General features: G+C 37.4%; 4 protein-coding genes and 1 pseudogene across 4 annotated transcripts; 1 reads left to right on the forward strand and 4 right to left on the reverse strand.

Moving 5' to 3' along the window:
- LOC125204602 (LOB domain-containing protein 4-like) lies at nucleotides 1-962 on the forward strand. Its single transcript, XM_048103307.1, has 2 exons — nucleotides 1-401; nucleotides 483-962. Exons 1-2 carry the CDS (start codon nucleotides 228-230, stop codon nucleotides 813-815), a joined length of 507 nt encoding a protein of 168 aa, XP_047959264.1. The 5' UTR covers nucleotides 1-227; the 3' UTR covers nucleotides 816-962.
- Nucleotides 963-1,140: 178 nt separating this feature from the next.
- Nucleotides 1,141-2,731, reverse strand: LOC125204601 (photosystem I reaction center subunit III, chloroplastic). The gene is made up of 3 exons (XM_048103305.1): nucleotides 2,305-2,731; nucleotides 1,402-1,725; nucleotides 1,141-1,322 (listed from the first exon to the last, which is right to left on the reverse strand). The coding sequence occupies exons 1-2, from the start codon at nucleotides 2,667-2,669 to the stop codon at nucleotides 1,416-1,418; spliced, it is 675 nt and encodes a 224-aa protein (XP_047959262.1). The 5' UTR covers nucleotides 2,670-2,731; the 3' UTR covers nucleotides 1,141-1,322; nucleotides 1,402-1,415.
- Nucleotides 2,732-3,311: 580 nt separating this feature from the next.
- LOC125206898 lies at nucleotides 3,312-6,267 on the reverse strand (annotated as a pseudogene).
- Nucleotides 6,268-6,306: 39 nt separating this feature from the next.
- On the reverse strand, nucleotides 6,307-6,714 carry LOC125204603. Its single transcript, XM_048103308.1, has one exon. The coding sequence runs from the start codon at nucleotides 6,638-6,640 to the stop codon at nucleotides 6,428-6,430; it is 213 nt and encodes a 70-aa protein (XP_047959265.1). The 5' UTR covers nucleotides 6,641-6,714; the 3' UTR covers nucleotides 6,307-6,427.
- An 847-nt stretch (nucleotides 6,715-7,561) lies between these two features.
- Nucleotides 7,562-10,703, reverse strand: LOC125205922 (delta(24)-sterol reductase-like). Its single transcript, XM_048105135.1, has 3 exons — nucleotides 10,655-10,703; nucleotides 8,336-9,603; nucleotides 7,562-8,251 (listed from the first exon to the last, which is right to left on the reverse strand). The coding sequence occupies exons 2-3, from the start codon at nucleotides 9,584-9,586 to the stop codon at nucleotides 7,808-7,810; spliced, it is 1,695 nt and encodes a 564-aa protein (XP_047961092.1). The 5' UTR covers nucleotides 9,587-9,603; nucleotides 10,655-10,703; the 3' UTR covers nucleotides 7,562-7,807.
- Between the last annotated feature and the right edge of the window lie 3,296 nt (nucleotides 10,704-13,999).

The following is a 13,999-nucleotide window of genomic DNA, read 5'->3' on the forward strand; positions in this document are numbered from 1 at the left end:
TCAAATAAACCTACTCTCTTAATCTCTTCCCCACTTTCACAAATTCTTAATCTTTTCCTTTTCTTCATTAATCACTTTTTGGTGAACGTTAACACCAACTATCTGTTTGTCTCAATTTCTCCATGTAGATTTATATTAAACCCAATTAGTGCTTTAATCACACACAAACTTTTTCTTGATTGATTTTGATTAAAAAAAAATTTGATCATGTAATTAGGAAAAAATAGATGGAAGTGAGCAGAAAACAAAATGCCTCCTCGCCGTGCGCCGCCTGCAAGCTCCTCCGCCGGAGGTGCTCACGGGACTGCGTCTTCGCGCCTTATTTCCCGGCCGAGGAGCCGGGGAAGTTCGCCGGCGTGCACAAGGTGTTCGGAGCTAGCAACGTCAGCAAGATGCTTCAGGTAAGTTAGTTTGGAATTGGTCAAATTTTTATTAGTTTAATCTACTATACTCATACTGGCCCGGCCCGGCCCGGCCCGCAGGAGTTGCCGGAGGAGCACCGAGGCGATGCGGTGAGCAGCCTGGTGTATGAGGCGAACGCGAGGATGCGGGACCCGGTCTACGGCTGCGTAGGAGCCATATCCTATCTGCAGCAGCAGATAGACGGGCTCAGGCAGCAGCTCGCCCTGACTCAGGCCGAGATGCTGCACCTGAGGGTGCGGCAGGCCACGTCAGACCAAGCCACGAGCCCTAATTATAGCGGCTCGCAGCTTTCCTATACGTTCGTGTCCCACTCCAAGCCGTCGAGTTACGACATGGATGCGGGAGCGGTCGAACACGCGACCTTCAGAGAGTCCATGTGGTCGTCCACTTAGATACCCAAACTAGAATTGCTATTTATTTTTATATATAGAAAAATGATATGCTACACACCCGACATAGGTGCTATGAGAGCCTATGACTACTTTTTTTCAATCTGGGCTTGTTCATATTGTTATTAATTATGATTATGATTATTATTATTAATTATGATTATGATTATGAATATGATTTTGTAGACTCACTATAGTAGTATAGTTTCTTCTTTCTGCAAATTCAAATGTTGGCCCCTTTATCTACTCGAATAATATTTCATTTCGGATTGTCCCATTTCGATTTTAGGATAAAAAATTTCACACTATACATGCGATGAGACGCCACTAATCATCCAATTAACCTTCACTTCTATATATAACAAAATCCAAATAAGCAAACACATTCCTCATGAATTCCTTGGTTAATTAATGATTCCAAATACAAGTCCAAATACACAACAGAGTTTACATGTATAAATACAAGACTTTCTCCACACTACATAACCCCTTAACCTCAACCATCTTCACCTACATCAAAACAAACAATCAACAGCATTAGCCATTGCTCCAAAGCAAGATCAACCCAAACAAATCCAACAACAAATACCCGAAAACAGAGGTCTAAACGTTGGGATCGATGAGTTCTCCGGTCACGAACGCTCTGTAGGCAGCAACGGGCCAGATGAAGCCTCTCCAGGCGAGGCTGTTTGCCAAGGGAACGTCGATGATGATCTCCTTCATGGTCGGCTTCTTCTCGTCTCTGATGGCGATCAAGTAGCTTCGCCCGACCCACCCGATCCAACCGGCAATGTACAAGAAGAGGATGCCTGGGGTGATGAACTCACCCCAGTGCCTCTGGTCGCCGCTCACGATCAAGTGGGGCAGCCCATCCGCGCCGCACAGGAGCCCTTGCTTCCCGTAGTTATCGAACCTACGCTCACAACTCAGCCGTTAATGATACAAACTATGATACAAAATTAACGAATTAGATTGTTTAAAATATTTACTAGGATTGGAAAACCATCAGAAAAGAAAATTAATATACTAATAAAATTCCTTACTTTTTCATATTTATTTTCATGATTTATTAATACTAGATGATCAGTCAAAAAGTTACATAAGAATATATTCACAAATGAGATCAAATTCATTGTCTTTTATTAAAACAAAGGTATACATTTGACACATCTAAGAACTACTAGAAAACAAGTATATATAAAGGGAGGGTGCATTAAAAATAACAAATTATAGTACATATATTTGCAAATTAATTACTACTCCGTATTAACATGCAACATCTATCTTATTTATATGACCAATATTTTTATGTATTATGGGAGGTTCTCAAATTCATTTCGCTTTTATTATTTTTGGTAAATGCGATTAAGAACCACGTTCCACTGCCTTCTTATCATTCATTTTCTTTAAATTTTTTTAAAATTCGTACCGAATCAAAGTCGGACGTCTAGTTTATAAACTGTTTAAGAGCTTATTTTTCCGAGCAATTTACCTGCGCTTGGTTTTCTCGATGGTTGCGTTGATGGCGAGAGCCGGGGCGCTGTCGGGGTCGTAGAGCTTGAGGGACGCCTGGAGCTTCTTGATCTCGTTCTTCTCGCGCTTGGCGAACTGTTTGGATTCCTTGCAAGGGGTGAGTCCGGCGATGTCGGCGTTCGCGGGGAGCACCGGGGCGGAGAAGATCACGGAGGAGAGGGCCAGCGCCGCCGAGAAGGCTTTGAGCTGAGACGCCGTGGTGGAGGAGTCTTCTTGGTTGGGGGCGTTAGCTTGGCATACTATGGCGGCGGCTCTCGGCTTTGAGGAGCCCAATTTGGGGGTGGAGATGGATTTGGAGAGGGTGGTGGGGATTGTGAGTGACATTTTTTTTTCTAGATTAGAATTGAAAATGTGTGTATGTGTGAGTGTGTGTTGCAGATTATGAAGGGAAGGAGATGAATTTTTAGATTTTGGGAGAAGTGGTTCGGAGAGGATAAGGTGGGTTAGATTGTGTAAGGAAGGGGATGCTGACATGGACAGTTGTGATTGGGTGTGGGAGTTGTGATTCCATCTATCCGAACTGGAGTCGTGCTGCCGCCACAAGTTTAAAGATCCCAAAATCTTATGTAGGATTACTTACATCCAAGTATAGTAGTATTATATTTAATCGAATTTATTCCATAAATCAATCTGCATTAGTTATTGACTAAAACAAAAGGCAGAAAAGAATTAAATGCTTGCAAAGAAAATACAATAATTTTGCTAGTTTTACAAGATTATACAAACACCGACTATAACAAAAAAAATATACTAATGCAAATTTTAGTAGTAGCAGTAGTAAATTTTCAGCATTATAATTAACTCAAATGGAGTTTTACACATGGAGAAGGCCGAATACTTCATCCTTTTAACTAATTAATTGATTTCGAGCAGTAGATGGGGTGACGGCTAACACGATGAAGTCCCGAAGTCTGAGTAAGTGAAACTAACCGAGCAAAATAATGACTGAAAATGAATGCGACTCATCTAGTTATTCAGCATTTCATGAGTGACCAGCCATCCGGGCTTGAGTAAGATATCACCTTGACGACGGTGGCACTGGCAAGAGAGGTGTCCATCAATTAGGAAACAAGGTAAAATTCAAATTGAAACATAAACTATAGAAAGGAGGAAACAACAAACCTTGTAACATACAACGGCATCATCTGGGTACGTTGCAAACAGCTTCGTACCGAGCTGAGCATGGCAAGAATCGCAAGTGGTTTCATCATTGATCTGCACGAGGCGGAACCTCCTACAAATATGCCCAGAGACATTCAGCAGTGCTTCTAGCTCCTCCTACACTGCCCATTGAATTCCCAGGTCATTGTTTAGGTAAGATGGTAATTTGAATTTATATACGTAAAACTTATGCATTATTAACACAAAGCATGATTAGTTGAATCACAAAAGTTTGCAGCAATAAGAACTAGTTCCCATTCAAGCATGCGGACACCAAACACTAAGCAGCCTTGATGATCAATCTTCCCTCATTATTTACCATATAAGAACATAACAAATCAGTCCATGATTGATATCTCATTCAACCGAGGGAGAATTAAAAGGTAATCATTACCACAAGTCCACAACACAGCAGTTCCCTGAAGAAGCAAGCCTTTTCACACTATCAGCAGTCAGCACAATTTCGAGCTCTATAAAGATACATCAGAAGAGTGTCAACCCCATCCTTCACAGAAATGGCTAGATCTCTTTTGCGAAATGTGTACAAATATCTGCAGCAAATCAGTGAAAGTTGGACGAACAAAATTAGCCAGATCTAGAGTAGCTCACAATGCAATACAATAAGAAACCAAAGTATCTCAAATACTCATAAACAGAACTATGGCCCTCGGATGAAATTGCATATAGTGAACATCAAATAGCTACTAACAGGAATTTAGATACACCTTAGCATGTTGTCTATGGCAGACTCTAACAGATCAGCTCTTGTGGGTGGATGTAGAAGAAACTCATCATCAACAGCAGAATCTGCACCTGCCTTCTTTAGAAAAAGAGCTCTTTGAATAGCTTTCCGTCCATCATCTATTACATTTTCAAGATGTGCTGGAGGAGGAAGCAAACCCCAATACCGGTTTCTCGGGACCTGCATCCAAACAAATTATTGTATGTAAGTAATTGCCATCTCAAATAACATGACAAACACAACAAAAGAAACAGATGTTTACATGGACACAAGTGGTAAGTTTTAATGAGTAAGACTAGGATCGAGGTATGACATTCAAACGGACAAAAAAAGAAACATGTTGAGCTGTGCAATAAACACAAGTAGAAAGAAATTTAGACACACCAGCATCGTCCAGCAATTTGGGTCTGGCATGATAAATGGAAAAAAGTTCAGAAGGCTGCATGTTTTCTGAAAGCAAGAAATGATCTACTGCTTCCTTGAAATGCAAATCAGATAGCAACACGAATCCCACCTGTGCATGGACAAACGAGAGCATCTCCTTCGTTATTTCACCATCATTCCCTAGATCTTCAACCAAGGAGATGGCTTCCTTGAAGCTCTTTTTCCTGAGCAGATCTTTGATTTGTTCTTCTCCAGAAACTCTCCAGTAGAAGATCAGCTTCAATACAAAAAATAAGACACAATACAACAAGCTAAGCATCGGGAATAAAGCAATCGACACTCAATTGTCAGTTAAAATTGGCAATCACGTGAAACTCGTTCCCAAATCCATCACTTTTCAACCTTCAGTAACAAATAACCTACAAGATCAGGCAATCTACTGTATACAGCTGATGCAATGATCTAAACAGAATAACATGATATGAAAAACAATAGACATACAAACAAATCAAAATTGAGCATCATCTATGATTCACAGTGGCATGTAATGCATTCAACTCAAGGTTCAATCACTATTTCAAGCTTTAAATTTACCTTTAAGCTAGTTGTAATGTCCTCGTCTGCCGGCAGGCACTGTCCTGCACCTCCATTCCCAAATGTAAGCCTCTGAACACAGAATCCCGTTTTCTTGTGATACACTTCCAACGTCAAATTCCTCGCAGCAACCACATAACTTCCTATTTCCTTAATCGAATCGGGAGCCTCCTTAAACACCAAGCTGCCTCCCACTGGCTGCCCCGCCACATCCACAACAATCCCTACATTGTCAACCATTAACATCATCCATCAAACACCCCTTGAATCTCCTTCAATATCACCTGAGAAACACCCAAAACCAACTCTGCCAATACCAACTTTTTACGGCGAAAAAACTCTTCAAATCGTTACTATCGCCATTTCTATGCACATAATTAGCTTGACCACACGAGTCATAGCTTCCACTTCGGAATTCCCGAGAAAAAGCAGTGACTCCTTTGAAAAGAGCAATTCTCTTAGACGATTGGGCTAAATCAGAGTCAATCAGATACATGTATCCATCAATGAGGACAATGACTTTACTGATGTGAGCGAGCGGGAGGATCAAACTCAACGAGCCGTTGACAGGCAGCGCGAGGCGTCTCACGAAAGCTAGTTGCGGAGGGGAAGCCTGCGAAGTTCGCAGCGAGTAGAGTAACAGGACGCCGGAGATATTGCCGATGTAAATCAAAGATAGGTCGTCGGGTAGCTTGGAAAGGGCGGCGTGTTTGATCGGAGAGCTGCCGGAGTCGACGGTGGATTGTGCGAAGGGTTCGAGAATCGTGCGAGATTTGAGCTTTACAGCCATTGTTGATACTTAGGGTTTAGTGAAATCGATAATTGTGAAATAAAATGTATAAGAAACGGAACTTTCGCATACGACGTCGTCGGCCGGTCAGAACTCGGCCGCCGCCTGATTGGCTTTTGGTTGATCAGGCCGCCACCAACTGCCGTGCGTATGCTCTATGCTGTATACGGAAGCTTGCTGAAGTAACGTCGCACTTAACTAATGCGTTATTTCCTTTATTTTTATAGAAAATTGGTATTTGTAGAATATTATGAATTTATTTATGAACTACAGTTAAATAGTGGAGAACATAACCGGCAAATGTGATTATTTGAACAAACAATTATAAAAATAATATTTGATCATACAAGACGTACAAAAAGATTTGAATTTCACCACAAATCAACATATATGTATACCATTTATTTCACACTAAACATTAGCAGAATTGTCGGGCTTGAAGATGGGTTGTAGTGGCTGATGAGGAGCTTTGACGCTTCCCGGCGGCGGAGCTGGTGCGGTGAAAATTTGTGCGGTAGCGTATGCTTCTTTCCTGCCCTTTGCTCTTCCGAAAAGATAACACCCAAATCCTAGAAGTAATGAAAACAGAATCAAAGGCAAAGACAACACAATCACCATCCCCATCGCAGAGACAAAGAGATAGAATGTCAATGAATTGTGTGTGATTTATTGAGCTTGGATTATATATAGAGAAGAGAGTGTTTGAGCTGAACTGGACTATTTCATGGATATAAAGAAGAGTGGAAATTTCCAAAGCTCAACGTTCAGCTTTTAACGGTCACATTTTTATTATTGTTCTTGGCAATTTGAGTGTTTTGTCGGTTATGATTAGCTGGCATTAATAGTTTAAGTTACAAAATGAAAACAAAATATAGAATTGCCAAATTAAGATTTCTGATTTTTGTGGTTTTGGAAGATAATTTAACCAAGTTACCCCATTTCATAGTAGTTATCAAATCACTCTCCACCACGAAAAATAATCATGATAGTAAATGATACTCATGATATTAGTTAGGAGTAATACAAATCGGTAAAAATTTAAAAGAAATAGACAGAACAAAATGGTTGGAAGTTTGATTAGTGAAATACTCCATATGACACTTACAAGAGAAACATACACTACAAATAAATAGGGCATAATTCTAATGTACCGACCAAAATGAAAAATAAGACCATTTTACATAGACAATGAGTATAAACTAATTCCTTTTATATTTTTATATGCATTACATGCGATTAATATTTGTATGTATTCAATTCAATATGTGTTACTCAACTAATTCCTTTTATATTTTTATATGCATTACATGCGATTAATATTTGTATGTATTCAATTCAATATGTGTTACTCAACTAATTCCTTTTATATTTTTATATGCATTACATGCGATTAATATTTGTATGTATTCAATTCAATATGTGAAGGTTTCATTTCTACATTGACATGTGAATTTTGGATTGATAAACCAAGCTAAAAACAGAACATAAAATAACCTCACAATGAAATTTAGGCCTGTAAATTTATTTAAGACCGAGAATTCAAAGTAAAGAAAGAAAAACCAATATCCTGCAATAAATTAGGTGAGAGTAACATCACAGGATGGAATAATAGGGGAGGGATAGTGCACAGCACTTCTTCCTAACTTCAAATCAAAGTCTACAGAGTTAAACATAGCAAACTACAGATCTCAATAAATAAAGCAAAAACCGATAACTCAGACAAAAAGGGAGGGAAACAACACAATCCTACTCGAATTTCAACATCAACAACAGCCACCATTCGCAGTGTTTTTAATTGGCCTCAGCATCCGGCGCTTCGCAGATAGCCTGCTCCGCTTCCTGAACCTCCTTCTCCGTCTTCCTGCCCTTCTTCGATTTATAGTACACGCTCATGAAGGTGCCCACAGCTCCGTACTTCCTCCTGGCATGCTCGTAGAGGCCAGCATCGAACATTCTCCAGAAGTTCTTCTCGTTGAGCTCGGACACAGCATACTGTGGCTGGAAACCGTGGTTCTCAATCAACCAGGTCTCCATCCTGCGGACTGCCTCAGACCCGTCAAATTCCTCACCTCTCAGGACTGGCCCGGGGGCGTAATAGACTCCAACATCAGTGTACATTTGAGCATACTGGGTGTCACCCTGTCTGCGCTGTAGCTCGAATCCTGGCTCGGGATACACCATGGTTTTCACTGGGAGTTTGTACAGCCTGTGTGGGCAGAGCCAGATTGGATATACCTATACAGCATTCCCTTGTTAGCATAAATAAAAACTTATAACATCAAAATTGCAAGAAAGGTAATAAACTAGTTACTAATGTACCTCCATCTCTCTGTGGACCCATTCCAGAGCATCTCCCACCTTGTACAGCGGGACGAGCATATCCTGAATGACGTGCATCTCGTGATAATAGTTTCTAATAGCATCACCCTGGGTAGCCTTGAGAAGAGAGACCTTCGGGGGCATCAACCAACCAAAGAGAAACCTGAACCACCACTGGTCAGCAAAGGGAAGAATGAGTTTCCCCTCCCAATACAAGCACCTAGTGTGCCTGTGGTAGTATTCTCTCGTTGGGATATACTCGACAAATTCGCCTTTCTTCAGTGCAGTCTGAGCATGCTGGTAGAACCACGGTTTAAACCACCATCCAACACTGTTGGTCTTGTTTCCCTTCTTCTTGGCCTCTTCCTTTGAAGCATATCTACCCGTCATGAAGACAGCTTCGGTCGGAGAGTAAATCATGGTCTCAACAAAGTCTGGCACCTTTTCAGGATTGTCCTGATCCCCGTCCCTTGGTGCGAATGAATCAATATAACCTTGTGCGAGCTCCTTAAGATTACCCACTAAAGGCTTGTATGTTACCTTCATATATTCCTTGATAGGGATGAGCTTAATCTCAGCTGCAACAAGGAGTCCTAGTGTCCCCTGAGACCATGGGATAGCGTAGAAGAGGTCAGAGTATTCATTGTCTTTTGTTGCTCTAACCAACCGGCCGTCCGCCAAAACAATTTCATAAGCCACGACAGTATCGGAGAACAGGCCATAAATATGGGAGCTTCCTTCGATACCATAGCCATTGATCAGACCTCCAACGGTAAGATCATCAAGCTCTGCAACAACTGCAAGAGACAGATTCATCGGGACAGTGACCCTCGAAATCTGACCCATATTGACCAAAGGCTCAACTCTGGCTACCATTCTCTCCTGGTCAATCTCCAGAACATTTCTGAAGGCAGAAAGATCGACCTCAAAATGGCGAGCACGCTTGTAGTCCACATTGCGCATTCCAACAGCAATCCATGGCTTACGAGCCGTGCAGACTAGACCATCCTTCTTTGGGTTCCTCTCCTTGAGTCGCTTCACAACTTTCTCGACATTTTCGTCGTGTTCCTGCTGACGCTTCTTGAACGATTTGGACTCAGACCACACATCCCCAAGATACGTGAGGAAGTACAGCGTGAACGAAATCGGAAGGACAACAAAGATCACTATTATCCATCGGAATTGGACAAAGTAGTCCACCCAAATCTTCTTCCGCTTGGGGCGTACAAGAGGGGCCTCTAGATCTGACATTGTGGTTAAGTAGAGGCCTACAGAAATTCAAAAAAGTATTAGTGAGAAAAATGACAAGCACTGCTGTAACAGGAAATGAACAAGCATAAGTTCCAATGCAGCATTTATAAAGATTTCATGAGGTAAATCAATCAGAATCAGAATATCAATAGATTGTAAACAGCAAAAAAATTGAGGTGTAAAATCAAGGAAATTATGTCATTCATGTGGGATGGAAATACACAGCTAAATTAACAGGAATATCTAATCCAATTTAGTTCAGTTCAAAGCCACAATAATTTTGTAAATAGTGAGTCTGAAAAAAGTCGACTCATCCTAATAAAATCAAAGCATATGCATTATTTCGGTAAAAATCGAGAAAGCAGTTCAATCATAAGCTTGACTGTGCCTTGGTCAAAAAACAACAAAGGACAAGATTGACGCACTCAATTTTGTGAAATCCAGGAACAGATAATAACACACTCAAAATCTGATAATTTCCGCTCAAAATGAACAAAAAAAATTCTGATGTCAATTAAAGCACCTCGTTTTTGTATGTATCATGTTTGTGTGTAACATATCTCTTTGAAAAAATCGCCTTGTTTCAAGTGCAATACACAAAGTTGTATTGGATTTTGCTTATCAAGTATAGTAAAAAAAAAAAAAGATGCCTTAAGAAGTCAGATTTGGATGCAGAAAGGTTCATCTCTTTAACAAAAAGGAGATTTTCCAAATTCAGCAGCTCGAGAAATGCACTTATTGTGACCGTAATGTAAAATCATGCATGAACTAGCTAGATCTGCAAATGAAGCACGGATGCAGCTCATTATTCGCAATCAAGCGCATAAACACAAGGAACACACCAAATCAACACCAGAAGCCTCAAATTAACCAGATTGCAACAGAGGAAATGAATCAAATGCCGTTTCTAAAAAATATTCCGAACAATCACAACATTATTATTCTCTTAAGCACCATCGCCATTTCACAGTGAAGCAAAATTATTGAAATTGAAGCTCTAAACCTGCATTGAAAGCCCACCAATAGCAAGACTACTACATAAATCAGAGCTAGAGAGAGAGAGAGTACCTCAGTGGTGAGAGGAGACAGTGTGGAGATTGAAAATGAGTGGGTACTTAAATGTGAAATATAAGCTTTAAAACTGAAAATATAACGTATTTGAAAGGGTATTTTTGGAAAATGAAGTTTATTCATTGTGCTCTAGTTTTACTAAAGTACTCCCCCCGTCCTAGATAATTTAGGATACTTTGATTCGCCACAAGTTTTAAGAAATCTAATGGAGAGTGAGTTTAAAAAATTGGTGAAATGTGGGTCCTGCTTCTAAAGTATTAGTTTTATAATAAAATGTGAGTATGAATGAGTTAGTGGAATATGAGGTTCACTACTAAAAATGATAAAAGTGAAGTAAGACAAATTATATTGGACGGCCCGAAATAGAATATTGGATCGAATTATCTGAGACGGAGAGAATACTTAATAATTAAGGTGTGCTATGGCATTTTATTGCAGCACAAAAGTCATTTGCAGTACTAATAATTTTCTTTTAAGCTTTTTTTTCGTGAAAATAATAATAGTAATAAATAGTTAAAGTAGAGAAAAATTAAAGTAAGAGATAGAATTAAAAGAGAATTTATCTACATTATTATCTTATTTATTTATTTATTTTTTCTATTGTAACTATTTAGTAGGTACTACTATTTTTTTCTCCAAATATGTGTTTGAAAAATAACTAATCACGTGATAAAAATAAGTAAAATCAATAATAAATCAGGTTCTATAGTGTTTGAAATGATGATCGTGTCTCGTGACAGACTCTTATTACATGTGGTAACAGTAATAAACATGATTATTTAAAAGAAACAAACAAGCCATGTGTATTTAACGGCTAACTTGCTTATTTTTTATTTCTTCCACAGCACCAATAATTCTTAATTTTATTTTTATATGAATGAATTACAATTTTTGTCAATTTTAAAGTAAATTACATCAATTTATGTGACAAATGAGCTGTAAAGATAGCACTGAAAATGAAACATTCCCCAATTTGTTTGGTAATAAGTTTTTCTAGCCATCTAGTTTCTTATGGTATATGCTTTAAATTATGCACTTTCTTTAGTATTTTAATCTTGGTATTTAATTTTAAATTAGGTGAAGATGCCTATGCTGCTATGCACACTCACTAGCAATAATCACAATGTAAAAAGGAGTAGCAATATTTTAATGATATCGCGGTTTGTATTATTTTATACCACCACGATTGGATCTCTTTTGTTTAGTACACTTATTAGTGTATAGTAGCTAGCTACGTCACAGACTTAAATACATAAATTAGCTAGCAATCCTGATCGATTCAATTAAATATATGATATTGTAAGATTGTGGACAATTTTACAATTAATTAATTTTAAAACACGACAGATAATAATGATGAAATAGACAAAATGAGGTGAAAATCTCGAAATTGGATCCCACCACGATTCGCGGATTGCTGGCGGTCACGTTCTGTTCAAGATGTATGCACGTGACCTTGATTCCCACTCGCCATTTATTGATTAATTATTTATTACTAGTATCTAAGTTTATTTTTGGTTTATAAAGTTGCAAAGTACAGTATTCTATTCTCCGCTCTATAATGGAATTAAAATACTGTAGATAGTTTTTTTTTTCATCGTTTTATAAAACTAGTCTATTTTTATTTTCAGTAGATTTTTCTATATATCTTATGAACTTTATTCAGCTAATAAATGTATTAATTATGTTTTCTCTATATCCTTTACCAATACTTCCTCTGTTTCAATTTAAAAATTTTATTTTGTCATTTTCATCTGTCCTAATTTAAGAGTCTAAATTCCACATTTTATCAACTTATTCCACTAACATTATTATAAAAGTAGTATGTATAAGTGGGATCAATATTCATTAATTTATTTAATCTATTTTTTTCATTTTTTTTAAAATTCGTGTTCTAATTAATGAGGACTCTTAAGTTGGGACGGAGAGAGTGTATAGAAAATAGAAAGATTATAGTAATGATTTTCGGTGTCACCACTTACCAACGAAGGGGGCTTAGATTTTCACCCGTTGGGAAAAAAAAAACTACCACTGCTGCCATCACTCAATTGTACTCCTACAAAATTCTTTTAGTAATAAATATTTAAACAAATAATAATAAATTATTAATATAATCAATGTATAAATAATTTTAGTATATTTGCTTTTTTCCATTAACTTTGAGTCTATCTGTCTATGAATAGAGATTAATATTATGATTATTAATTTGTTTTTTCTTATTTTAAGAATTTATAGTATATAATTTTGAAAATTTATTCCAAACAGTTAAAATCTAAAGCTAATTGTTTAGCTGCAAAAACATTACTCCTTTAAAAAAACAACGATCGAATATATTACTAATATGGAGTTGTACATAAATTAAGAAATTATATAAATCTATTACTCCACTATTAGTACTCCTACTTTTCAATTTTAATTAATATTGATATTGATGAGATTTCAATTTTTTGATACATTAAAGTTTCGTTAAATCCAAGTCCAACTACCCCATGAAGCTGACTTTCAAATTCGTAAGGCACGTTTTCAAGAATCGTCGTGTCATTGTTGAATTTGACATGCTTTCTCTTTTTTCATCTTTTTTCAGCCCGTCACACTCTTCTATTGTTTATAGAAAAATATGATTAAATTCAAAACTTATGTCGCAGTTGAAAATTAAAATTGACTCGCAAACAACTTATATGACAATATAAGTTTGACTAACAAATTATACATTCATCCAAAAATTTGAAATATTGCATTCCATAAATTGACTAAATATTGGATTAGCAACAAACATCACTTGTTTATGCGTGGCTTAAAACTTATAATTGATTTTGAAAATATATGAAGAAGGTGGGTAATTCAGTGGTAGGTGTGTGAAGTATAATTGATAGATTCGATATCTAATATATTTGTCATATACATACATTACAAAGTATGTTGTCTCACAATAATATTTATTTTATTTTCCAATAATTCACAATAATATTCGCCAATAAATCAAATACTTCATCCGTTTATGCACTCTTGGTTGGACATGAGATTTAATCCACAACTAATAAAGTAAAAGAGAAATAGAAAAAAAAAGTAATTGAAATATTGTGAATAGAGAATGGATCTCACCTCAATAGGGAGAATTTTTTTTAAAAAAATTAGAAAGTGCATATTCTCATGGGACGAAGGGAATAATTCAGACTAACACACCCGCCAATTCAGTATGAAATCAAAAGATTTCATGACAACATTATTTACACTAACTAATTCTCTTATATCGAATTATTTGTAATATATCTTAAGTATGAGTATTATTAATAGGTCAATTATGATACTTAAAAATGTAATATGAACAAATTTATGTTGCAT

The sequence above is a fragment of the Salvia hispanica genome, chromosome 2 (genome assembly GCF_023119035.1).
Source record: "Salvia hispanica cultivar TCC Black 2014 chromosome 2, UniMelb_Shisp_WGS_1.0, whole genome shotgun sequence".
In the NCBI taxonomy this organism is placed as follows: domain Eukaryota; kingdom Viridiplantae; phylum Streptophyta; class Magnoliopsida; order Lamiales; family Lamiaceae; genus Salvia; species Salvia hispanica.